The sequence below is a fragment of the Gallinula chloropus genome (assembly GCF_964237585.1).
Source record: "Gallinula chloropus genome assembly, chromosome: 1".
Classification (NCBI taxonomy): Eukaryota; Metazoa; Chordata; class Aves; order Gruiformes; family Rallidae; genus Gallinula; species Gallinula chloropus.
Window position 1 is genome coordinate 40,755,574 of NC_140085.1, and position 24,507 is coordinate 40,780,080.

A 24,507-nucleotide genomic window follows, 5' to 3' on the forward strand; every position below is an offset into this window, starting at 1 on the left:
ATTTGAAAAAATGTTCTTATAATAGAGCCTTGGAGCCTGGCTTGCCCTTCTCCTTCATGAGTGGTTTAACAGCACTGTAGGTTACCTATCTGTATTGCCTGTGCAGGGGCATACAGCTCAGTCTTTCAATGTGCAAAGTACCCTGACTTTAGCAGGAGAGGTGTGCACCATATCCTCACTCAGGAAAAGTGTACAGGCTGGTGGCTGGGGTAATCTGGCGAATGCAGATGAGTTTATATTCCTTTGGGTCAAAGGAGACAGTCTAAGTCATGCTTTCTTCTTACCTGGGCAAGTACTTTAAAAAGCTGCCCCAGAAGTTGGTGTTCTTGCCTCTCTGTGACCCTGCTCAGAAGAGTGAGCCCTGTGGCGTTTATCTTGGTATAATGCAAATTTATGTTTACATGGAAAGAAGTGTTCTGATTGAGGTATTTGAGGCAGTAGATAAAGGCTGTATGCAATGCAAAATGCACCATTCAGTTTAGGAAGGTGGGAGCTGACAGCCTTTCCATCTCCATAAGCCAGCTGCAAGTGGCTGCGTGCTGGCTGTTAGTGAGCAGAAAGCTGCCAGGGCTAGTGACTGGGGATCTCGCTGAGATTTGAACACTGCTTATGAGGCAGCTAAGCACTCTCTCTTGAGTCATGTCTCCTGGAGACCATTGTCTGAGGTGCGGGCCCTGTCAAGAACCTGGGGCCTGAGCACTGGCAGGTCAGTTCTAGAGGTCTGGTATGCTCAGACAGTTGTTCTGTAGCTTCAAATATTTATAAATGTGCAAATGTAAAGCATTCGTTGGTTATTTTTAGGTATTTGTTAATGGAGAACGTGTTTCTCAGACACCTCAATTTGAAACAGGAAGCCCAGAAAGTGCGGACAGTGAATCTCCCAGCTCTTTGTTCCATAGAAACAGAACTGAAGGTGTTAGAAATGGAAGCCGGGTTCAGTTACTATCCGGTATTTGAATAACAACATCATATCAAGGATGCAAGAGAGCTTTGCATGTCTCCTGAACTGAGAGGGCTATAAAGTGTGAACAGTAACAACTTCTGTCAGGTTAAACCAATTTCCATTTATTTTTGTAATGGGTGCCATTAACAGTTGAAGGGGGAAAGAACAGGTCTGCTGAGTGGTAATTCTACAACTAATGTAGTAGTTTGAAAGTTTTAAGGCTGCTTCACATCAAAAAAAAACCCCAAACATTTTTATGTTCTTTCTGCAAGCACCTATATCTGTAGCTGCTCAGTGAACCAGTTCAAGGAACTGGTCTGGGGAAAAATAAAAAAGAGAAATAACTTTTCTCATTTTGTTTGCTATGAAGTTGTGCAAGTGCTTGTGCAGGCAGGAGGAGGGAGAAAGCCAGGGCAGGTCATATACTTTTAGTGAAAGTACTGGCTTATGCTGTGTTTTGTCTGCATGAAGTTGTGGCCAAAGGCAATTACTTGAGCATGTGCATTAAAGAAGTTCTCAAGGAGATTTTTAAACTTTGCCTGCTGATACTGTGGTACAAAGAGGCCTTATAGATAGATGAAGGTAGAATTACATGATTTAGTATCTACATATGTTTTTAAGCTTATGTAATCTATTGATTACTGTCTAGTGGGCCTTCTGGAAAACTTAGAACCATAGGATATATAGTAAAACTAGAGAAGTTTTGAAGATCAGACGCATCTTTGCAATGGGTTTTGGTTTTTCTGGAATGTGTGTTGATTCCCAGGCATCTGTGGACTGAAAGTTGAAATAAATTGTGATTATATTCTTGATCTTTATGTTATGTTAATCTTTTTTTTTTCTCCTACCAGTAACACAAGATATGAATGACTTAATTTCTCTGTATGCTTCCATCACATATAATCTCAATTCTGTTTGAGGAGTTGGAACTTCAGATTCTAACAGAGGCAGAGTAGCTTAAAGAATGTGAACAAATATGTATATGAAACAGTGGGAGTTGTACAATTAAATGTCTGGGTATTTAAGCTATTCAAACAAGTCATGCATTGTATAGGAATGAATGCAAGTATATACAACCACATAATTGTTCTTGTATTTAAGGTGCGTATAGCAGCGAAATTCATCATTCATGCTCCTCCTGGGGAATTCAATGAGGTGTTCAATGGTGAGTATCTGTCTGCTCTGTCCTTTCGCTTAAGGTACTAAAGCCAAAATTGTAATGCCATTATTCTCCTGAATTTCACGTAGCTTATATTTGAGCAGCTCACTTGCTCTGTAAGCTGTTTTTGTAGCTTGGCATAGGAAGCTTTGCAATCACAAGACAGCTTGGAGTTTAAATGCAAAAGGAGGAAAGTACCACTTTTCTTGGTGATGTAAGAACGTGCTTCCTTTCAGTTTTGAATCAGTAATGAATTAATAGTTTCTAGCTGTTTTTTTATACATGTACTCTTTTTTTTTTTTGTCACTTTTCAACAGAAATGAAACTAACTGAAGCTAAAATGGTTTGATGTTTTTTCTTGAAGATGGAGTATCATTACAAATACTTAACCTTGAATTTACATATAACTACTGCTTAATGGCAGTTGTGGAAATTAATACTAATCTCCAAACGTTTTTTAACTCAAATTCTGGGCACGCTTCATTTTGCTAAGTGTCTTGGTAAACTGAAAGGAAGCTTGACATTAGCTTCTCTTATCTATTCTTGCCTGAACTTTACCCAAGATGTTACTTTTCTTCAAAAATTGTTGTGTTTGTCTTGCATCAAGGTATGTGGACATACATTTTTGTAGCTGTAGCTTACAAATACCTCTGGAACTATTTAAAGAAGTAGGCTTAGTGTACCAAACTTCTAGTCAGTGTTAGGCTGGAGAGAGATTAAATTTGTCAAATGTAATGTTTTTATAAGTACCTTTTTCTTCAGTTAAACTGTGACCAGCAGATTACTATTTAAACTTTGCTTGTACTGCATTTGTGAAATAAACTGTTGGTTAGTGGCTCATTAACCCAGCTCCCTGAAGGTTAATGCAATTTCTTATGGCAGTACTGCTATAAACTTCTTGTTAAGGTAGTTCATAGTTGCAACTACCTGCTGAGTAGCAGACTGTAACATGCTTGAAAACACATAACAAAACATTTGGTCATAAATGCTTGACCAGTGTTCAAGGAGATTGAGGCTGACTTCTGTAGAAAACAGAGACAGCGCTTCAAATTCCAGTTCTATGAATTGTGATTTTTGTTTGGTTTGGTGTGTGAGGGGGTTTGGGTTTGTGAGGTTATTAGTTGGGGTGTTCTGTTGTTTGATTTGGGTATTTTTTTGGTTTGGTTTCAGTTGTTCTAAAGAAAAAATACCTCTCATATTCTAGATTTCTTTTTCATTTGCATGGTATCTTGAGAATCTTTAAAGAGATGGTTAATCTCACTATAACATTTTAATCATCAGTGCATTAAGTTTTTATTCATTTACTAAGCAGTATTTTATTAAGTCAAGTGTAGAAATAAGTTTACTGCAGAGTAAATATGAAGCTGTTCTGGGGAGAATATTGACTTTATTCCATATTCATGGTTCTTGTATGGTGATAGAAGTGATACTGGGATATATTGTTCTCTGACTACAAAATGTTATTAAGGACCAAGGTAAGGCTTAAATAAAAAGTGTGTGTTGCACTTAGTGGTGTCATCAAGCTATAGTTACCACTACTATCAATACAGTGTGAGGGATTTGGTAGTTTTCATCTTAAAAATGAACTAATTTGAATCCTGTGCTGTTCTTATTCAGAACTTCCCTAAAAACTAGTTTGACAGATTTGTCACGCAGCCTGTAGAATATGGCTTGTATCTGCTTACCAGATTGTCTGTAAGGAATCCATTTCCATACTACTTTTCTTATTTGGTTCAGTCAAAATTGTGAAACATGAATAAATTTCCTACCTTGTAATGTCTGTGGGTATGGGATGGTTTGGATTTTTTTGTTCTATACAGTCTGTTGACATTTGTTACGTGACTGAAACAAGTTCCTGAGTTAACTGTACTTCTGTGTTGTAAATATCTCCTTTCAGATGTTCGGTTGCTGCTTAATAACGACAATCTTCTCAGGGAAGGAGCAGCCCAGTAAGTACCAGATGCCACATACTCAGTTACATAAAAGCAAGATGTTTTTCAATAAGACTTTCACTGTCAGTAAGTGATTCATTTAAAAAGACGTGTGCTTGGCAAGTAAAACCTTGTTATGTGCGTTGTGCATCTTTGATCAAGATTAAGTTCTTGGCAGTGGAGAGATCTGTATTGTTTCCTGATGATTAAAGCAACTGTTTTGGAAATGGGTGACTTGGATTTTTGGAGCTAGTCTCCACCTTTTTGGATTTAATATTTTGTTTCTTGGTAGATGTTACAGGCACTGAACATCTGTAAAATACTGCTTTCTTAAACCCTGTTGTTCTGTCAGAACATTGCCCTCACTTTATTTTATGCCAAAATTAGTTTCATCTGTAAGAATGGAGATGTCTAGCTTAGTACGCTAGATCCCTATAGAATTTAAACTTTATCTGTTCCCCTAGTTTCTCTGGGTTGCTGTAAAGCTTGTGTGTTGTGTCTGTATCAGCTTACTTTTGAACATAAATCAATGTGTCACGGTGGTTGGAATCCGTAATACGAGCACTGAACGAGCCAAGGTGATTCCAGGAATTTGGACTTGGAAGATAATGAAGCACTGATGTAATTTTGGATGCATCGTTGCCCAGATTATTAGCTATTATTTAAATCTTACAGCTACTTAGGAAAAAGATTGTGCTTGGTGCAGGCTTTTGGTAAGCTGGTTGTTTTTTTTTTTTCTCTTGCAGTGCTTTTGCACAGTACAACTTGGACCAGTTTACTCCAGTAAAAATTGACGGTTACGATGAACAGGTATGAATACAATGAAATACTTGCAACGTTCCTCAAACTGTTAAAGATGCTCTGGTATTGGAACATACTTTGGCATGAAAATGGAAAGAAATGCATCTTCCCTGCCAAAATATAGAGATTATGGCCCTACAGTGGTACCAGTTCCATAAGTTAACAATTTAGGGCACCTGAAGACCTTAAATTTTCATTCTGTGGTGTTCTGAATTCAGTGTAGACCTGATGTGGAGCTGTAGAAGATGATGTGAATTTCTATATCACATTGCTTGTTGCAGTAAGAGGAATTTTAATCTTTTTTTTTTCCCCAAGTCAGTGTTCTGTGTTAGTTTTGTCCTCTCTTGCTGTACGTGGATTTCATTAACATGAGAGTCTATGGATATGAAGAAGTTCTGGTTAAATGTAGGATATAATTAGACTTGGCATAGTAGTTTTTGTCTCTTTATTCAATAGCAAACGTTATTAACTACAATTTTATAATACAGGTTTTGATAACAGAACATGGTGATTTGGGAAATGGAAAATTTTTGGATCCCAAGAACAAGATTTCTTTTAAATTTGATCATCTAAGAAAGGAGGCAACTGATCCTAGACCCCACGAAGTTGAAAATGCCATAGAATCCTGGAGAAATTCAGTTGAAATAGCAATGAAAGCATATGTGAAAGAACACTACCCAAATGGTGTCTGCACAGTAAGTTCTAAATTGTATAACCACTGTACTGCTATAGATAGAAATCTAAAATAAAAATTTAACTCTTTGTAAACCAGGAAGACAGGTGGTTTCAATTGTAAAGAATTCAGTCCTGTGAAAGGTTCATCCAAGGAAATGAGGGAGACATTTCAGGACTTCAACATTTCAGCTATTGGATTCCTAGTGGATGGTTACTGCAGGTCATACTGAAGACCAAACTGTCGGTTCTGAAGGGTTTCTATTTAAATTTCTTAAATCATGAAGACCTTTTGTAGACTACTGCAGGTTGATTCTGGCTACCTGGATGCTTACCTTAACAAACAAACAAACAAACAAACAAAAACCCAAAAAAAACCCCAAATCCGTAAGTAGGATCTTGGCTTGGTTTACTAACAAAACTATCAGTAAAACAACTTGTTTTCTCTCCATCACATCTCTAAAGACTGTATTCATACATCTAGAATCAGTGGTTTTGATAGCTTCTTAAAATCAAGCCTCTTGCTCTGGACCAAAATAGAGTTCATTTGCCATTAGGAGCCCTATGACTATTTAAAGTTCTGGAAACTGATCTAAGTATTAACCCAGTGTCAAAATTAACTGAGGGGGGGAAGTTGCTGACTTAACAAGTTGAATTTGATTCCCAGGCAATCAGCTTCTGGAAATGAAACCAAATTGCATGTTCATTGAGAATTGTTAGTAATATTTGATTTTAGGGGATAAAGCTGCACAGAGGAACAAAACCAGCATTTTACCTTTTTATGAGTCTATAAAGGTCTGAATCATCATTTGGCTGTAGAGTAACCAATGTCCAAACCCCAGCTGTTAATATATATTGTCACAGCAGTCACAGCTGTAGGCTCAGAATTCAGTAGTTGCAGAAAAATAGAGTTTGCAGTATATAAAACTTCAGTTAAGGTGCTTGACATTTAGATTTTTCCAACCGTATTTTTTTCTGCATTGTAATACACACTTTAATGTTTCACGTACTGAATATTATGTAAGAACCATAGTGGTTATAAAATTAAATTTTATAGTTTGTGTAACAGCAGTAGAACTAGATACCTCTAAGCAGTTTAAGCAAGACAGATACTGAAACTTTAACTCTGGTTTTGTTTTTGTTTTTTCATTTTTAAACAAGGTGTATGGTAAAACAATTGATGGACAGCAGACCATTATTGCATGCATAGAGAGCCATCAGTTCCAAGCAAAAAATTTTTGGTAAGTTCTTGTGTGGATACAGATACAGTCAAAAGCAGCAAACTGGGTCTCTGCACTAGTGCCATTACATGGATAATCCTTAATTCAGAGGACAAGGTGCATACGCTCTTGTTTTTAGGTGGAGGTAAAAAAAAAGTCACAATGTTTCTGCCAAAAGTAAGCAGAAATCTCTTCCTTGTGATAAATAAGGTGGCAGGCTGCATGCCTGCATCTCCTTTGCAGAAGGAACTTCGTAAAATTTCTTACCACATTAACACTGATACCTGTGCCTGTGTTCCCTATAGAATTGCTTCTGCTTGTGTTACTCCCTTTGTAACTGGCAGAGTAAAAGCAGTTCCTTTTAGTTTGCATGTCTCAAAGTAGGTCAACAAAGATGAATTTGCTGTCAGACTTGAATCATTGCTTTTTAGGTGAGATAGATAAAGGTGATCTTGAATGAAATGAACTTTTATAAGCAGAAGCTTGATTTTATTTTTTTATTATTTGTGGTGGTGGTGGGTTTATTTTTGGAGGGAGAGGGGTTGTATTTGTTTGAAAGATGTTTTCTACAGTCTGGAGTAAATTTCAGAGAGCTTCTTGCAGGAAACTGGCCAGGGTTAAATAATATGCCCAGTATACTGTTCCATAGATTTTAATTGAATTTGCAGACTTAATATTTCCTACTGACTTAACAAGTGAAGTTGACATGTTTTCCACCAACATTAAAAATACCTTGAAGTAACACTGAATTTCTTTTTAGTTCAGAAGTATAAATTGAGTTTGGTATTCCACATAGTTATTTAACCTTATAGCCATTATATTAAAGAAAATGAACAGCTACGCAACAACCTTTTACAGATTGAGAAAGTCTTTCTTGAAAGTTTTCTTTATTAAAGCTATGGTCAGACATTTGTGGGTAAATATTGACTATGTTTCTAAGAGAAGTACAGGAGGATAGTCAGACAAATTCCTGTTGTCAACAAGTTTTAATAAATGTATGTTGGTTTGGGAGATTGGGGATGGAAGAATAGATTCAAAATTAACCGGACTCCTCAGTTATCCAACCGGTGTCTGGATACCCAGCCCAAGCCACAGCCAGTATTTATTCTCTGTGTCACAGCTTTTTATGCATTTGGAAGGCTGGCAGCCTGCTGTGGAAGCAAGTTTGTTGGATAATAGAAAACCAATACCTGCCAAAGAAAAATGTTTGAATAGGATAGATGGTTTATTAAAGAATGTGAATGAAAAGGAAGGCCAGTTAATTTCTTAAAAAGCATCTTCAGTCAGCAGAGGTAAATAATGACAAGTTTTTAACTTAGAACATTTCCTATAGAACTTTTTCCTTGAAGTAGCATCTTAAGGACAAAAAAAGATATCCCAGAGTGGAAATATTGTTATCATCATAACTTTGAGGACCACAAAGGGACTAAGAAGCAAACAAATCTGTTAGCTAGCCGCTGAATCTCTTGCATCTAAGCCCAAATATTGTGCCTGAAATGTAGTTCAGCACATAAGCTCTCTTATAAGCAATGGGTTAGTCCTAGAGCTACCGGTAGTATTAGTGTCACTGAGTTCAGTGAACATTTCAGTTTTCTTAGATGCTGACAAGCTTCTAAATGACCTTAATCTGAAGTTTCAGTGATAATCTATAATTTGGATATTGTCTGAAATGATAACCAGTGCTTCTATAATTGAGTTAATGTTGGTTGGTATCTAAGATGTGCCAATATAGATCCATTAGTAGGTGTTAAGCTTTAGTCTTTATCTCTTTCTCTCCCCTTGTTGAATGCACTGGAATCTACACCTAACAGTAGTAGGATTGGAACTCATAGTATCAGCTTGCTTTCCTCCTTTAAGTGTGAAGGAGAAGTCAGGAGACTGCCACAGTGTGTTCTTAATATAGCTCTAATGTACTAACCTTCTAATCCACTAGCCTCATAACTAAATAAGAAAATGTCTAGTCTGCAGGAAAGAAATCAGGTGAAACTACAATCACTCCATACTGTTTTCCAGATGTTTGAAACTCACTTAAGCAATTTGGCAAGGATACTGCATTTGTGGAAGGAAACTGGAGGGAAATAGCTGTCCTGGAACAGAGATGTTAGAAGAGCTGAATGGCCTAGTTACAGTTCAGCATAGCGGAAAGTCTTGCTTCTTTAATGTTCCTTCCATTCAAGTTTTTATTAGCCTGATGTGAAGTGTGACTTTGGCTGATCCGGCAAGTTGTTCAGGTCCCACAAACAAAATATTGAGATATATATATATATATCAGTATACACACACACCCCCCCCCCTAATTAATAATAAAGGAGGGAAAGAACAGCGGAGACTTTAGGTATTTTCAGAAGTCCTATTGTTAAAAGGTCCTTACTATAAATCTCCTTGGTCCTCATCCAAAACTGAGGATAAATACCTTGGGAAACTGATCTCTTCTTGACTGTTTACAGGGCTGAATCTTTAGGGAAAGATTTTGTGCATTTACAGCTGCACAGCATGTTTCATTTGCTGTTTTCCTTTGTCAGTTGTATGGGTTTTGTTTTGTTTGTTGCTTTTTGTGTTTTTTCTTGATCGCTGTGGTAACCTCTGATTTTTATTTTTAAAGGAATGGCCGCTGGAGGTCAGAATGGAAGTTTACAATCACCCCTTCAACCACTCAAGTGGCCGGCATCTTGAAAATTCAGGTATGCTTATCTCAAACTGTAAAGTGTCCAGTTATTTTCAAGGGAGACTCAGACTCAGGTATTGAGTATTTTAAGAGAATTTGGGGACTAAATAAGCACAGCAGGGATGCCCATTCAGTTAAGTGTTAGCAGCTTAATTGCATATGTGCCTGATCCTTACTAACACAAAAGGTGTTTAGTGTGATGATTCCGAAGGCTGCAGAAGGTGTGTTCACCTTGGCTAGACATACACCTCTTTGGTTTGCTGTTTCTCAGATTACCAGGAGCACAGCCCTTTCCTGAGGGTAGGCCCTTTCTGAAGTAGAACTTTTTTATTTTTTGACTGATAATACCAGGGGGTTTTCTACGTTCAGAAAGGTGGGAACCTTTGGTTTCAGTCATTCCACCATCTGAAATTTCTGAATCCAGCTCTTCTTCTTTCATAATTTGCCCTTCCTGTTTACTTTAGGACATTCAGAAAAGAGATACAATCCGTGCAGGAATGTCAAAATCTCGAGACAAAAGGAAGTCTGACTGTCATGGGGTGGTGGGCAAGGGGACTTGACTTCCTGGATTGGATCCCTGGAATTTCTACATGTATTTTGCAAGAGTTTATTAAAACAGTTCTGGGATCAGGGTCTAGAATCTTTGTGCAGTCTAGCTTTCAGTGTAGTACTTCATTAATTTTTTACAAGACCCAAGAATCAAGTTCCCTTTTCCTGTTCTTTTTGTGCCCCCATGAGTTTCGCACTTCCTTACTCTTTAACAACTTGATTGCAGAAGAAAGTTGCAATGGAATGTTTTTCTAGCCTGAGACTTAGATGATGTTTTAGGATGTGGTAGATGTGTTCAGATCCACCCAAGCAGAGGGCTTGAATCTAATTTCCCATTCTGGGGAAAATTCTGTAACTGGAATGATAGTCAAAACATGGACTGCTGTTGTGATGGTGTCAGATCAAGATGGTCATGGTAAGCACCCTAAATAACTTCTAAGCTTCTCAGGACTTTGGGAGGATCTGTCACTGAAATCCAGCTTGCCGCAGAAACAGCGTTTGCTACTCAGCATGGATTTTTGGCTAATGTCTCGAGATTTTCCAGAACAAGCAGGCACGTGTCTGCCAAATTCTGGAAAAGGACAGATCAGTAGTCTAGAAAATAGCATGAATTGAGAATTTAGTCAGGTTTTAAGCAGCGTCTCAATTTGGGCACCAGCTGATTTTGTCCTTTATTACTCTCTCACAGTAATCATGATACTATTTACATACATTAAGGCCTGTATTTTGTGATGAAAAGTTTTACTTTGTTTTTTGTATAGGAACTGTTTGTTCCACCAAGGAATTTTGAACTCAGTTTCAAATTTTTAGAAATTGTATACAGTTTCTTCAGTGTATGTGGGAGTGCTCCTTCTTCCCCTCTTCAAACAAAAAAAGTGCTTTAATTTTTTTAGGAGCAAAATAATTTTCTATAATCTGAACTCACTACACTAGTCGAATTTTAGAGTACTGAAATTTCAGGGTTATTTGCAGAATCTTTTTGACATCAGAAACAGGGCAGTGGCCATATTGCTAAGACCTTTTATGTGAATATGTTGGCAAAAATCCCAGCATCACCTCTTGTCGTCAGATGCCTTTAGTATTTTTAAGATAATTTGCACAATTTCTTTCTTTTGAAAAAAAAATTGTATTCATAAATTCTAAGACAGGAGACTCTCAACTGTCTTAACCTATTACATATAATTAAAAGAATATTAAACATTCAATGGAAGGGGAAAATTACAGCGCAAGAGTCTTTTAAAAAAAACTAAGTCTCTGTGGTGCTTGACATGCTCCAACTGGGCATGGGAAAGAATTGATAAGTATACTGGTTACTAATTTTATCTCTTAGATGATTTGTTATTCTCACTCCTCCTTAGTTAATCTTTTCAAGAGGTTCGGTTCATAACCATCATCCTTCTTTTGTAGTCTTCTGAACCCAGACTTAGCATTCTAGAAGGATGTCAGCAGTGAGGTATAGTACAGAACAGTTACTTCTCGTACTTCAAGATACAACACATCCCAGAATGAGATGCGACTCTTCATCCCTGTTGAGTTTCTAGGCCTGAGTGTTTGCCAAGAATGTGACTCAGTGAGTTTGTGCTGACACTTGTCTCAGAGCACAGGGGAGGTTTAGGCCCAATGCAGTGGATTTTGACAGAGAAGGGGGAAGATGCATACTTCTCTGGGTTCTGCTGTTTCATTGTGAGGTCTCAGGATTTTGCATTGAGTAATCACTTGCCTATTTTAGGAACTGGATTGAAAATGGCTGGCAGAAGTTTCATCCAGTAAAATTTTATTTGAAAAGAAGCTTATTTTATGTTTAGGATGGCACCTTTTGGTGAACCACAAATATTTGACAGTAAGCAAAATAACAATGTAAGATGAATTGTAGGAAATACAGTTTTTCTCATAGGAAGCCTTTCTTTTACTTAGATACAGCTCTTATTCTGTGTCATGTTTTCTCTGTTTATAAAACTGAGGGTCTCTTGTACATGTCATGATCATAATATGTATGGAATTGCAGCATTGTGCATTAATCTCCAAATTAAAATGTTATCTTGCCTAATAGGTTGAGACACAGATGTCTCAATTCCTTGTAACGTCAGCTACATTGACTTTATCTGATTTGTAAAAAATCTTTACAGATGCCTGTTTCAATGTCACTAAGATGGATAAATCTTCTGTATCAGTTACTGTGAATGATTACATGTAGCTTTATATATGCTCCCTGTTTTTCAAGTTTTCCAGCAGTTGCATTAGAAACTGAATGTTTCCAGAACCTTTCCAACTGAATTTAAAAGTACTAAAGTTCACTTGAGTAGTTTTACTGGTCTCCTCCTGCTGCAAAATAATCAAGTAGGCTGCTCTGTAGATACAGCATGTCAAGTCTAAATAGGTTTCATTCTGCTTTGCTATCTAACCATGGCAAGTTTTGTCCCAAGGAGCTCCGTTGTCTAGATAAAAACCAGCTTTTATTATAAGCTGTATCTAACGGGAAAATACCAAAAACAGATGGATCTAGAAAGGGAAGCTTAATGTTGTACTGTCTAGAAAACAATTTGGGTGAAGCAAAAAACACCACCAGTTTCATGGCATCTTGGAACCTTGCCAAAAGTCTTCTCATTTTAAATATCCCTTTGCCATTTCAAGACATTTTAGAAAGGTCACATAAATAGTATGTTGTTGTCTTTGTGATTTTAATCAAAATCTTGGTTTAGTTAAATGGCTAAATGATTCTATGGTTCTCTGATTCTCAACTTGAAATACTACTTAAGGCACATCGATACAAAAATGTTTCCAGCTTAGCTTCTTTACTATTCACCCTCAAAAACAAAATACAATCTGTAATTTTTTGGTTTTCCTATTTGTTTTTGTTAGCCTGTAACATTTTATGCCTGTTTGATTGGTATAGGTGGTTCTTATGATAAATACTGCAATACTTTTCCTTTGCTATTTGTCTATAACATTTTGTATGAGGATCTTGTGTTTCATTTTCTGTAGGTTCACTATTATGAAGATGGTAATGTTCAGCTGGTGAGCCATAAAGACATACAAGATTCTCTAACGGTGTCTGTAAGTGAACACTAAAGACGTAATTTTATATACTGAAGTGACTTTTTAAATTAAGGGGAGAAGCAAGCTTAAAAAAACCCTCAACAGCTTAGAGGCCAGTTTGCTTTTCTGCATTCTGCATGAATAGGAATTAATGTTCTCATTTATAAGTATTTTGTATTTTTACTACTTTAACCAACGATACAGTTACTTTTAATTACATTTTTTTAAAAAGGAAAATGAATAGATGCTTGCATGTGGCTTATATAAATTAAATTAACTTTGTAATGCTTTAATTCACTTACTATTACTCTTTCTACACCTCTATTGTATTTAAACTTTGGTCTGCAGAGTGACCTAGAGAATTAATTTCCTAATGGGAGGGAGGTGTGAGTTTTTTTAACCCACGGCCTGTAGAAGATTGCCTCCTCTGCTCACTGGGAGAAGACCCGTATGGTAAAAACAGCACACAAACGCTATCAGTTGAGAAGCAGTAGTGGGTATTCTCCCTTCCTTTCCTCCCTATCTGCAACTGGTGCTGTCAGCCTCTTGCTTTTCTGTACAAAAAGGCCTTTCAGAGATGCTCCAGCTTCAGAAGCGTAACACACTCTATATTTAAAGCCTACTTTTTTTTTTTCCAACTTCTTTCCAAATGGATCACTGCAGTAAGGAGCAGGCAGTAGAAACAAAAAAAATTTTGACAGTAATACCAGATGTATCCTTTAAGTGTTGGTAATGTTGCAACATGAACTATTGCTGCTTTTGAAATAATGCTCCTCATCCCTACTGGAGATTGCATTTATAAACAGTAGATTTTCTGTTGGAGTGTTCTTTAATAAAACTTAAGCCAGTGCAGTTAAACTGGCAAAGGGAAATTCTATAAGTGAACAGTAGAAGTATTTTAATGATAATGACTCGTAGTGACCAATTTGGCTCAAAAACTTGATTGTCAATTAAGAACATTGTTTGTTAACATAAAGCAAGGCTTGTTGGCTTTTCAGTTGCAGTAACACCATAAAGAATGGGGGAGTGTGGTGCCAACTGATAATACTTCTGGAGCTGTAGATATAAAATTACTTCTGACCCCCTAAGCAAAGGGATCTGCTTGGCATTTCTTTCAGCTGAGAGTTGCTTCAGGGAAGGTTAAGAGGGAGAAGTTCTTCTTTCAAGAGCTTTTGCTTCACTTTCTATTGGGAAGAAACCTAATCCTGTTCCGCAATTCAGTAAAGCGGCAGAAAACCGATGAGTAGGAAAACATGTTTTACATAACTTTCCTACCTCCTGCTAGAACAAAAGCAAGTATGCTGCTGGTTACCAATTTTAAGCCTTGGCTTTGAGCTTCATAGAGGGCAGATGCTGCACAGGTTCTTACTTCATACAGAAGGAATGGTAGCTAGATTAAAAGGAGACCTAACAGCTCTTTTCTTCGTTGTTGTTTGGCAGAGAAGCAATTTTGTACCAACGGAGGGCACAACTGAAATAATTGACTGAAGAGTTCTCTTGTTCCTAGAGCTATGAAAAATTTGGTGAAGGTTTCTTTCTTAGCCCTAATTTTTCTCTGAGCCAAATAAGAACTTACATACCCCTGAATTCTTCCTTTTGTTAGCAGTCTTTGAAAACATTGCTTTAGTTCACTGAAAAGTCAAAACCCTTTCATTTATTCTACTTGCTGTCTACCTCCTCTTTCTTCTCTTTCTGTTATGTCTAGAAGCACTTTCACATCTGCAAGCTGCAGTTTCATTGATGCTTAAGTGGTAGTTGAAGCTGCCATAGCTTTCTCCCAGTCTTTGCCTTTGAAGGTATGAGGGATGACGTAAGGCACAATTCTCCTAACTTTCAACAGCTTCTGCAAAAGCACCCTTAGGAATGTCTCCAGCACCAAGTTGGAAGTTCTGAAATTCAGTGATCCCTCGCATCCTTCTTGAGACTTCTTTCAGGCACTTCAGCTCATTTGTCTCCAGACTGACTTGATGGGTCACATTTTATTTCTGAAACACAAACACACACACGCTTGCACTCTTCATGATGAGACTCAACGCCAAGAAACTGTTCATGAGTCATCATGAAATTTGGGCGTTGTGGTGCATTGCACCCTCTTTTTTTGCAAGATGGGAATACTTGGGGATGTTTTTAGAAGATCAGGTGTGTGAAGTCTAGTGTTTGCTTCAGCTTTGTCTCCAGATTCAGTGTGTTTAGAGGTGAACAAAATTTTCCTTTCTCTTTGTGGTTGGATTCTGCATACTTCTGCGTTAACTAGTGTTCTTTGTTTCCCAGAATTTGTACTGGAAATTTAACATGGATACTGTTAATATCTGTACTTTGCATGGTTTCAGACTTGCATGTGTACACTGTCATATTTCCAAGTGCTGTTCCGTTCTATGTGACTCTTTATCATACCATAGAATTTTAAATTAGAATATTTTAATGAGCTCCATGGTAATTTTTAGGCTTGTTGCAGTGGGGTTGTTACGGTTATTTTTAATATTATAATATGAAGATAGTAATAATGTGACGTGTCTTTTGGATTAATACTTTGTTCAGGTTTGGTTTAACCACTAAAAGGTCACATGTTTTCATGGATACTATATGGTACCTCGCATAACTATAGGGAAAAACATAACCCAACTAGTCTTAGAGTTGTGCTGTAGATCAGGCTTAATTTGAATGCTTTTTTTTTTTTTCTAGAATGAAGCCCAGACAGCGAAGGAATTTATAAAAATCGTAGAGGCTGCAGAAAATGAGTACCAGGTATGTTGGAAACAAACACTATCTCCATACTCCATTACCACATTTTGGACCAAAGCTAGTATTGGGTAATTGGCAACCTTTTGGTAGTAAGATGATGCGAATAGAAATCAATTTCACACTGCTATGAACAGTGTCTTTCCTTTCTGTACCTTCTGGTGATTGCACTCACCTACATAACATTATGTTAGAAGTCATTTTTTTGAGAGCAGGAAAGTCCCTAGTTTGACTAAGTATCAGCTGTCTTGATCTCTTTCAGTATTAGTGTGTGCTGTAAGTGGAACTTTGGTACAGGCTCTGTTCAGAGGCTGTTGTGTTTGACAGCTTTGCTAGATATGACTGTAGGCCATATCTGTTTAGATTAGTCACAGTAAAGTTAGAAAATACAACTTCTTGATATCCTCTGCAGAAGTGGATTTGTGTGTGTTTGGGTCTTGAACATAAGGTAGACTTTAGGCACTGTGTTCTGTTGGTTTTTTTTAAAAAAATGCTCTTTAAGAAAAAACTACCAAGTCCATATCATACATGTTATACTCAAGTTCATGCGATTGTGGACTGACTCTCCCATGCCAAAAGGAAAAACAGTAGAACGTTTAGGTGTCCAAAATTGGTGATCTGTGAGATCTGCACCTCATTAGTGCTGCTGATAAACCACACTGGGGTTGGCTGAAACACCTAGGCTGCCTAAAGTCACGGTTATGGCATCTCTCTCACGAATTCTCTTTGTATGATTTCAATCTAGCTCTAACAGCTTTCTTTCATAAAATAATGTTTTGATTTAGCATATTTTTATTAAGCCTGTTTAAGAGTTAGCATACCACTCATTGATGTATACATCACCCCAGTTCTGTTCTTCATGTGCCTTTGTTTGTATGCCTTTGTGTTTAACAGACTGCTATCAGTGAGAATTACCAGACTATGTCGGACACTACTTTCAAGGCCTTACGTCGACAGCTGCCAGTTACCCGCACCAAGATTGACTGGAACAAGATCCTTAGCTATAAGATTGGAAAAGAGATGCAGAATGCTTAAAGTGAACGTTGCATGACTGGATCATTTTAGTGTCCTTGTATACAAATAAAAATTATTACAAAAAGTATTTGGAACTGTCAGATCACCCAGTCAGCATGGGCTTTTGCCATTGAAAATCACTGTAAGTAGTTTGGTTAGAGCACAAAGTTTAGATAATTGACTTTTTTCCTCTTTCTTTCTTTCTTTCTTTTCAGAGGGTTGCAACTTCCGTATAGCTGAATATCTTCCTTTAGGGTTTCTGTTGTACCTTTATTTTTTTATAATGAAAAGACCATGCCTTTACTTTTCAAGTACACATTAAGAACAGTTTGGAAAATATTTTTACATATAATAACCCTTTCTCTTGCTTTCATGTGAAACAGACAGCTTCTAAAATTTGCTGGATTCCTGGTGGAGATCAGTAATGTGTGTTTCTAGGTCAAGGTCAGCATGGAGTTAGCCATAGGTACTGGTTTTGAACTCATCTATCCTTTCATTGTATGTAAAATGGGAAAAAGCATTTTCTAGATCGTTGAAACCTTTCGGAATACTTAGCTAGCTCCGTGGTAACTTTTTTTTAAGAAAAGGCCATGGTCTAACGCTGTTTTAAGGTTTTGAAATTAAATAAAAGTACTTATTTCAGAAATGCATTTAATACTGGCAGTTACTTAAATGAGCTCAAACTCCATCTGCCCTTGAGGGTTTTTTATCATGAAACCACAAATGTATTATAACAAGGCATATTGTAATATATATAATCGTGTACTCATTACTATGTCAGTTTATTTTTTTTTCTTGGATTGAAATGTACTAAAATTCAATGTGACATTAAAATGCAAATTTTCTATTTATTTCAGTATCAGATTGCTTCCTGATATAGCCTATTTTTGGTGTTTCTATATATTTTTAAAATACTGCTTAAAACAGCCACAAACTTGTGGCCTTATTGGCTATTCTCAGTGTACTTGGAGATTGTTGTAATATCACCATCCAGTGGTTCATCTGCATTTAAGAAACACATGCATACGGAAGTCTGGTGTCTTTTAGCTTCGTATTGGCTACAGAGGATGGAAGAAATTACAAGACCAAAAATAACACATTTATCTGGAGAATGCTTCCACTGTCTGATAGATCACATTGGGAATGGATGGCCGGTATCTAAAAATACAGACTTCATTACAAAATGCTCTGTAACGCTTCTGTGAAACGCACAGATTTCATTTTTAATTGGATGAAAGCCTTTTCTGAGCCATGCTACCTAATTATATGCTCATGATGGGAAACTTAAACAGCTGCTTTTTTGGTTTTTTTTTAAGGCAGGTCTTTTTGCACACTCCTAAACCAGTAAAGCTTACACAAAGGTTTTGTATCTCTTACAGCGTGATCCAACTGCTGACCTTAGCTGTGAAGTTACAGTGTAGCAAGAGAAAGAGCCTAAACTTGTACAGAGTATAAAAACGTACACACAAATCGATTTACTGATCGAAGTGTAATAGCAATACCCCTAGATTCTGTTCTTCACTGCTCTCTTATAAAGGGGTGTGGAATTAACTGAAGTTCCCCAAATTGCTGCTACTTTACAGTACTGAACTGTATAGTAGATGGGTGGGATTTGTTCTGCCACAGTCTTCCTGGAGAGTTGCCCTCTTGTCTTCGTAGCTCAGCTATTGAACCGTGTTGTTCTCTTAAAAAGGCTTATAAAAGCTGTATGTGAGCTAATAGCAGATGCTGAGTCGCTGTCAAGCCAGTCTGTCCATCTTAACTAAGATCTAAATGCAAAGCTCCTTTGAAGAATTTCTTCAGCATATTTAAGAACAAGCTATAAAATAAGAGTGAATGGACACTTAGGAGAACTGTTAAGGGGCAACCACGGTGCACATAACTTTTCTAGCTGTTAGAATAGTGCGTATAACCAGAATCAGCACTGGCTGGAAGTCAGAATGCTATTTTTCTTACCTGAAATAAAAAGCTAATTTTAAATATATTCCTAATAAAAGAGGTATTTTACTGTGAAGTACTCTATTGCTGTGTTTCCCTCTGTTTATTCAGTCCTGTGATAGTCTTAATTCCTTATCTGCAAAGAACAGCATCCTACAGGTTCGATTCTACCAGTAGGATGACATAAGTAGATTTGTATGACTTATTTTTTTTCCTGTTGTGTTAATTTTTAGTCTGTGAAATTATTTTACACCTTGAACATCAAATTTATTAAGTTATAGCTTCAATAAAAGCAATTTATAAGTAAATAACCTATTCTGTTACTTTGTTGAAATGGTATGCTGTATCATATTAAAGGGTGGTGACTCCACAGGTGAAGCTGACCTGAGTATCAGCTGGGACATGTGGCACATCTGGAGCCCTTGACTTCTCTCAAAATTTTGGATGTCCCTTGCCCTTTCTTTGTTTCCACCCCCACCCCTTTAAAATTGGAGAACTTTAGTGCTTGCTTGGTAGGCTTTTGGGGTATTTTGTGTAGGTAAAGCACTTCTGAGAAATTTTGCTGTGGCGATTGTCTTCCTGTGAATTACTATTTGTTTACATTCTATTTTTAAATATAAAGATAAGCTTTGTATTGTGGAATGCTGATGTGCTAGACATTATAGCTTGTAACACGGACTTGTAAAATGCTTGCATTTATGGCGTGTGTGACACCTTATACAGCGCTCCTTTCTGTGAGGGAATTCTTATGCAAGTAAGCGATTGTTCTCTCTGAACACCGGCAGCAGGAGTGGCGGCTCTGCTTCTGGTTTCTCCTGAGCAGCCCTGCACGGCTTCATTCACACCACGGGTAGACCAAAGCTTCTTGACATCGCTGTGATTTCGGTACGTCGCTACTGTGCTTATGCTCTGCACACTGACAGCAGCTCAGGCGGCTGGTTCAGATGGGAGCCAGGCCGCCCAGCCCACGAGCAAACGGTCCTTCAGCCCAGGGTTGAAAGTACCCTGTGAGACTGAGCACCCCAGTAGATGTCTTCTCTCCAGGGGAGGACTCCAGCCGCAGCTACGGCAGCGATGTAGTTTGCGCAGTTGGGAGTAAATGCTTCCGCTGTCCCCACGTGTCGTTGTGTGGTGGTTTGGCTGAGGAGCAGTTGTGCTCTGGAGCTCAGTTCCTGAAGGGATCTGAACAGGATCATTTGGTCTGTGCCAAATGCCCGCCAGCTCCTGACGGTGATGTAAACCCCCAGCGCTGCTTCCCTTCGGGCTACTTCAACCCACCTCACGCGTTCAGAGTGCCTGGAGGGTCAGGCTAAGCCCAGCCTCTGAATTTCCACACCCTATGTGGAGAGGCTGAACTTACTGTGGGTTCGCTCCTATCATACTGAATTCCGTGCTGACACAGAGCAAGCTTCTGCTGCATTCATTTCCTGGAAAGACTGAAACTGTTCTTCCTCTGATGCAACTGTAAACTAGGTTTAGATTAAACTTAGTTTGTTCATCACCTTGAAGTGTCAATTTTTCTGTGATAGTGTCAACTGTTTGCTTTTTCTAAAGGGGAAAACTTGCATCAGATGTAAACCAAAAAGAAGTTCAGGGGTTTTCTTCTGCAGCCAAAGGAAAGGAACTGCGAATTACGTACTTTATTCCTCTGTGAAAATGCATGCTCGGTGCAGTAGTTTGCTACTGTGATGGGCTTACGCTGTAGCAGGTATTGTTTGGCACGATAGTATCCACGTGCTCATCACAAGAGAGGATGAGAGTGGGAGTCGTTGCCTGAAGGGATATGTTCTGTGACCACGTTTAGACTTTTCTGCCCACCTTTTCCATGCAAATCAGTGAAGCTGTGCAGGGGCGAAGCTGTTGGGTTTATTCCTCCTAAGTCAAGAGGAGTATGTGGGCTTTTTTTACCTGCCAGATTTTAGATCTGAAGCAGCCCCTACCTTACAGGCTTGTAAATGCAGCTGCTCCATTTAGGGCTGGTTGGTTTGGAGGACGCCACAGCATGCTACCAGTGACCTGTAGAAAATACTCATTTTGGTTTTGTATTTAAATGAGCTTGATATTTTTCAGTGCCATGTGTTTACTGTGTACAGCTACTGTAGCCAGCAGTGAAGGAATTGAGATGGCTTCTTTTAATAAACGGCACCCCAGCATGTAACTCAAACCTTGAGTTACCCTCCAGGGTTACTGCAGGCCTCACTTAGGAATGGAGGATAAGGTAGAAGGCTGAGCTCCCTCCTTCTCTGGCACACCTCTACCAGTGCAAGTCAAGCAGCGTTGTGAGGAGGGGTGCAGGAAAACACACCTGCAATCCTGAGCAAGGAAGAGTGTCTTCTGAGGGCCGGATGGTTACAGTGCCGCAGCCTGCTGAGGCGGGATCTGCCTCGTGAGGTGTATGTGGAACCTTGGCCACTTGCTTTAGACCTAGAGAAGGGAGATTTGGTGCCAGGAGGTAAAGCAGGGACTCAATTCCCCCGGGCCAAAGGTTTGTGTAGCCAGCTAAAAGAAAAGCAGTATTTGCAAACCTAACTGAAAAATCACAGCCACGCGCTCTCGAGTGCAGGAAAACTACTTACCTTTGGCTCTTCTGGGCTCCAGCAGACTTAAAATATTTTCCTTCTGCCTGCTTGAGCTGTCTCCCTGCCCCACGTGCTGGGGTGCTGGATGGGGGGGGTGTTGTCTCGGCCTGGGCACCTGGTGCAGAAGCTGCTGCTGAAGGTTAGGTGCCCCAGGGCAGAAACGTTCCATCTGGCTGTGCTGTGAAGGTGCCAGAAGGGCCCATCCTGGAGCTGGGGGCTCAAAGGCCAGCCCTGGGCTTTGGGGTGCTGCCACGCTGCCTTTCCTAGGTGAGGCAGGACAGGTGTTTGTGACACAAGATGTGTCAGGAAGACTACAAGCATGTGACCTGCTAGGAGTTTTCTCAAGGAAGGTGCTGTGTGTTTCCACTCAGTACCCAAGCCTCCCGTTCGGCCTGGAGGGTGGGAGCCCAGTGCTGCAGCTCACTTAAAAGTTGTGCTCCAGGAAGAGACATCAGGGGCACCTGTGTGCATTGGCTGTTCCCCAGCCTGGCACCTTGCTTGCAGTATTGCTCCAGCTGTTCTTCCTGTCCCAGTGCAGCCTGTCTTAACCCAGTAAAAACGGCCAAGGATATTGCCCCAAAGGCCTCGGCGGCCCTTCTGTTACTAACCCGCAGTTCATGCAGTGCCCAGGCACCTCTTCCAGCTGTTGGTCTAACTAGGCAGGAATAACTTCTGCATCGTTTGGGAATTAGGGAAGGAGGCTTGGAAAAAGCATTAGCTAATAATAAATCCATATCTGAAACACTAACCCAGTCTTTATATTTTAAACTTTGCTGCCTATACACAGAAAAGATACTCTATGTGGAAACAGACATGTTTTGTAATGTTAATTACTGTAATCTCTGCCTGTCCTGAAGTCAGCAGTGGGTTTTGATGCTTATATGAAGATGCATTGCTACAAGTGCAGCAAACACTAAGATAGTCACGTTTGAAATACGGGCTAAAACTTGAGTACTGCAACAGTGAAAATACTGACAACATATGACTTGTCTGGCCCTGTGTGGGGCCAGGAGTTGGCCTCGATGATCCTTACCGATCCCTTCCAACTCGGGATATTCTGTGATTCTAGGATTCTAAGGCAGCTTTCAAGAGCCATTAGCAGCTTTAGCCAAGTAGCAGGAAGGAGAATCTGCTTCCTTCTCTCCTACATGACGCTGCGTTGCCACACCAGCTTTGGGATGCTGTGAACCTGGTAAGCTTTGCGAGCCTTTCACTTCGCTGTATAAATGGGAACACGAGGTACCAAAACCACAGTTGGCCAAACAAACCAGTTGCGGTTAAAGACTCTGAAGTGCAGATACCTGACTGGAAGATTTCTGAACAACAGTGGTGGTAGAAACCTTGAAATCCTTGAGTGGAGAGCAAAAGCTCATTCATTTTTTTTACTCCGCAGTGTGGCAGGGTGAACTCGACCATCCAGGGCCTGACAGAGACTTGTCTGCTCCAAAAGGAATGTTAATGATAAGGATGATCATTTCCCTCCAAGGTCTGGTAGGGCTTTGGTATTATTAGTATTAAGGCAGGTAATAGGAAAAGTTAAATCTTTGTTGGATCTTAACCTCTATTTATCTTAGCTGTGGGTACACAGAACAGCTTGTTCCCATTTGTCTTTGCAATGTTTTAGGTATTTTAGGCTGTGTAGCTGTGGTGGTTTGAGCCTGCCTGGAGGCCAGATGCCCACCAAAGGCTAAAGATCGAATCCAGCAACTCTTCATTTCTATGTGAAATCCAATGCTTCAAGTCATTTTTCTACATCCTGTTTTTTTTTCATTTCTGTTCATTTTGAGAAGCTTGTTTTTCCTGGCAGATTGTTCATTTTGGTCCTGTCATATTGCGGGCTGTCACGATATTAACATAGTACTTGGATATCTTCTTGCTAGAATCTGGACTTGAATGCTACAGTAGTCTCCAGCTGTGCCTTCAGCAGCAGCTAGAAGACTTCTGTCAGCATTTTAAATCTATGCTTAATTATTCGGGGGGGGGGGGGGAAGACCACAACCAACCACTGTTAGGTACATGTACCCGATGTTATCCTTCTCTACTGATGAAGTAGGCACAAAAGTGAGACAGTTCCACATCCTAATGCTGTGGAACAGCCAGCAAATGGATTCTGAACTAAGAACCATCCTGGAATTAAAGAGTAAAGGGCTGCTGTCAACTTGTTCAGGGAGATGAGCTGGATCATTGTTATCTGGGATATTTGTGCCAACAGCCAGCAGTTTGTTTAGCAGTACCTTGTAGGCATTGATGTCAGCCAAAACCGAGGAGGTCAAATGCACCACCCTTTCTTGTGCTAGGAAGTATGGAATAAGCTTTTTCCTAACGGTTTTTCTATGTGGAGGAAAAGAAGAGGAATCAATGACCAGTCAGAATTGACAAGGCAGCCTTGGCTAGGGGTCCAGGAGGAGAACTTGCCTTGTTTTCAGAAGCACTGAAGCTCATCTCACCTCTCCTGAACTGCACTGGTGAAGACTGGATAGTAGTTGGTGTAACATCCATGCAAGTACTTTCCCTATGTCACAAAAGTTCTGCATGTAGGGATAGGCAGCATCCTCCACCAAGCTAGCCAGAACCTCCACAGAGGGGATCAGAAAAGCCTGTGCCATTCCAGAGCCTGTTTTAAGTTCCTGTGTGCGTAACCTGAGTATGGCGAGTCCTTCAGCTCTCACAAAAGCCAGCTCAATTGCAGAAGACTAGATCTGAGAGTTGCTGCTAAGAGAGTAAATACCATGTCCTCATGAAGAACTGAAGTGTTTCTCCTCTTCCTGAGTCCTGTTCCCAAGGGACAGTGCGTGGGAAGGGCAGGGTATGTCGAGGAGGGCAGGCACTGGAAGTTACGTGGCTAAGTACCACAAGTACGTGTGGCCCCAGATGGTGCACAGAGCACCCCTGATGCTGCTGGGCAAGGCACCTCTGGTTGCACCACTCGTGGGAGGCTGTGGGAAGGCAGCGCAGCTGCCCCTGTGCCATCACCATCCTGAGAGTGTGAGCTTTACAGAGGGACCAACCTCTCACAAGTCTGCCCCATGCAAAGCCCAGGTCTCCACACTACTGCGCTCCGGCGATGTATTTGGAGCAGTCACAGAGCGTTTTTGTGCCAGGCCATGGTGCCCCCCTCAGCCACTGCAGCACTCTGCTTGCCTATAGCTGCAGAGCCACCACCCTTCTCCTCATGGGGCAGCAGCTGTGAGGGCTTGGAGAATTCTGTCGCCATTTCATGCTCCTTACAATGCTATGGAGTCTGCTTGTGTTCCTCTCCTT

General features: G+C 39.6%; 1 protein-coding gene across 3 annotated transcripts in view; it reads left to right on the top strand.

The window, feature by feature from the left end:
- CAPZA2 (capping actin protein of muscle Z-line subunit alpha 2) overlaps positions 1 to 17,588 on the top strand; it is a gene marked incomplete at its 5' end in the record, with an annotated part of 30,353 nt that extends 12,765 nt beyond the window's left edge. The window contains 9 exons of one of the 3 annotated variants that reach the window (XM_084279418.1): positions 2,045 to 2,108; positions 4,000 to 4,051; positions 4,780 to 4,843; positions 5,323 to 5,529; positions 6,668 to 6,747; positions 9,329 to 9,407; positions 12,923 to 12,994; positions 15,659 to 15,721; positions 16,610 to 17,588. In XM_084279418.1, coding sequence (XP_084135544.1) covers positions 2,045 to 2,108; positions 4,000 to 4,051; positions 4,780 to 4,843; positions 5,323 to 5,529; positions 6,668 to 6,747; positions 9,329 to 9,407; positions 12,923 to 12,994; positions 15,659 to 15,721; positions 16,610 to 16,750 — 822 coding nt within the window. In that variant the 3' untranslated portion in view covers positions 16,751 to 17,588. Of the gene's footprint in view, positions 1 to 1,999; positions 2,109 to 3,999; positions 4,052 to 4,779; positions 4,844 to 5,322; positions 5,530 to 6,667; positions 6,748 to 9,328; positions 9,408 to 12,922; positions 12,995 to 15,658; positions 15,722 to 16,609 lie in introns of those variants that run through there. The other 2 variants (XM_084279417.1, XM_084279419.1) reach the window with 2 other exon arrangements.
- Positions 17,589 to 24,507: the final 6,919 nt, after the last annotated feature.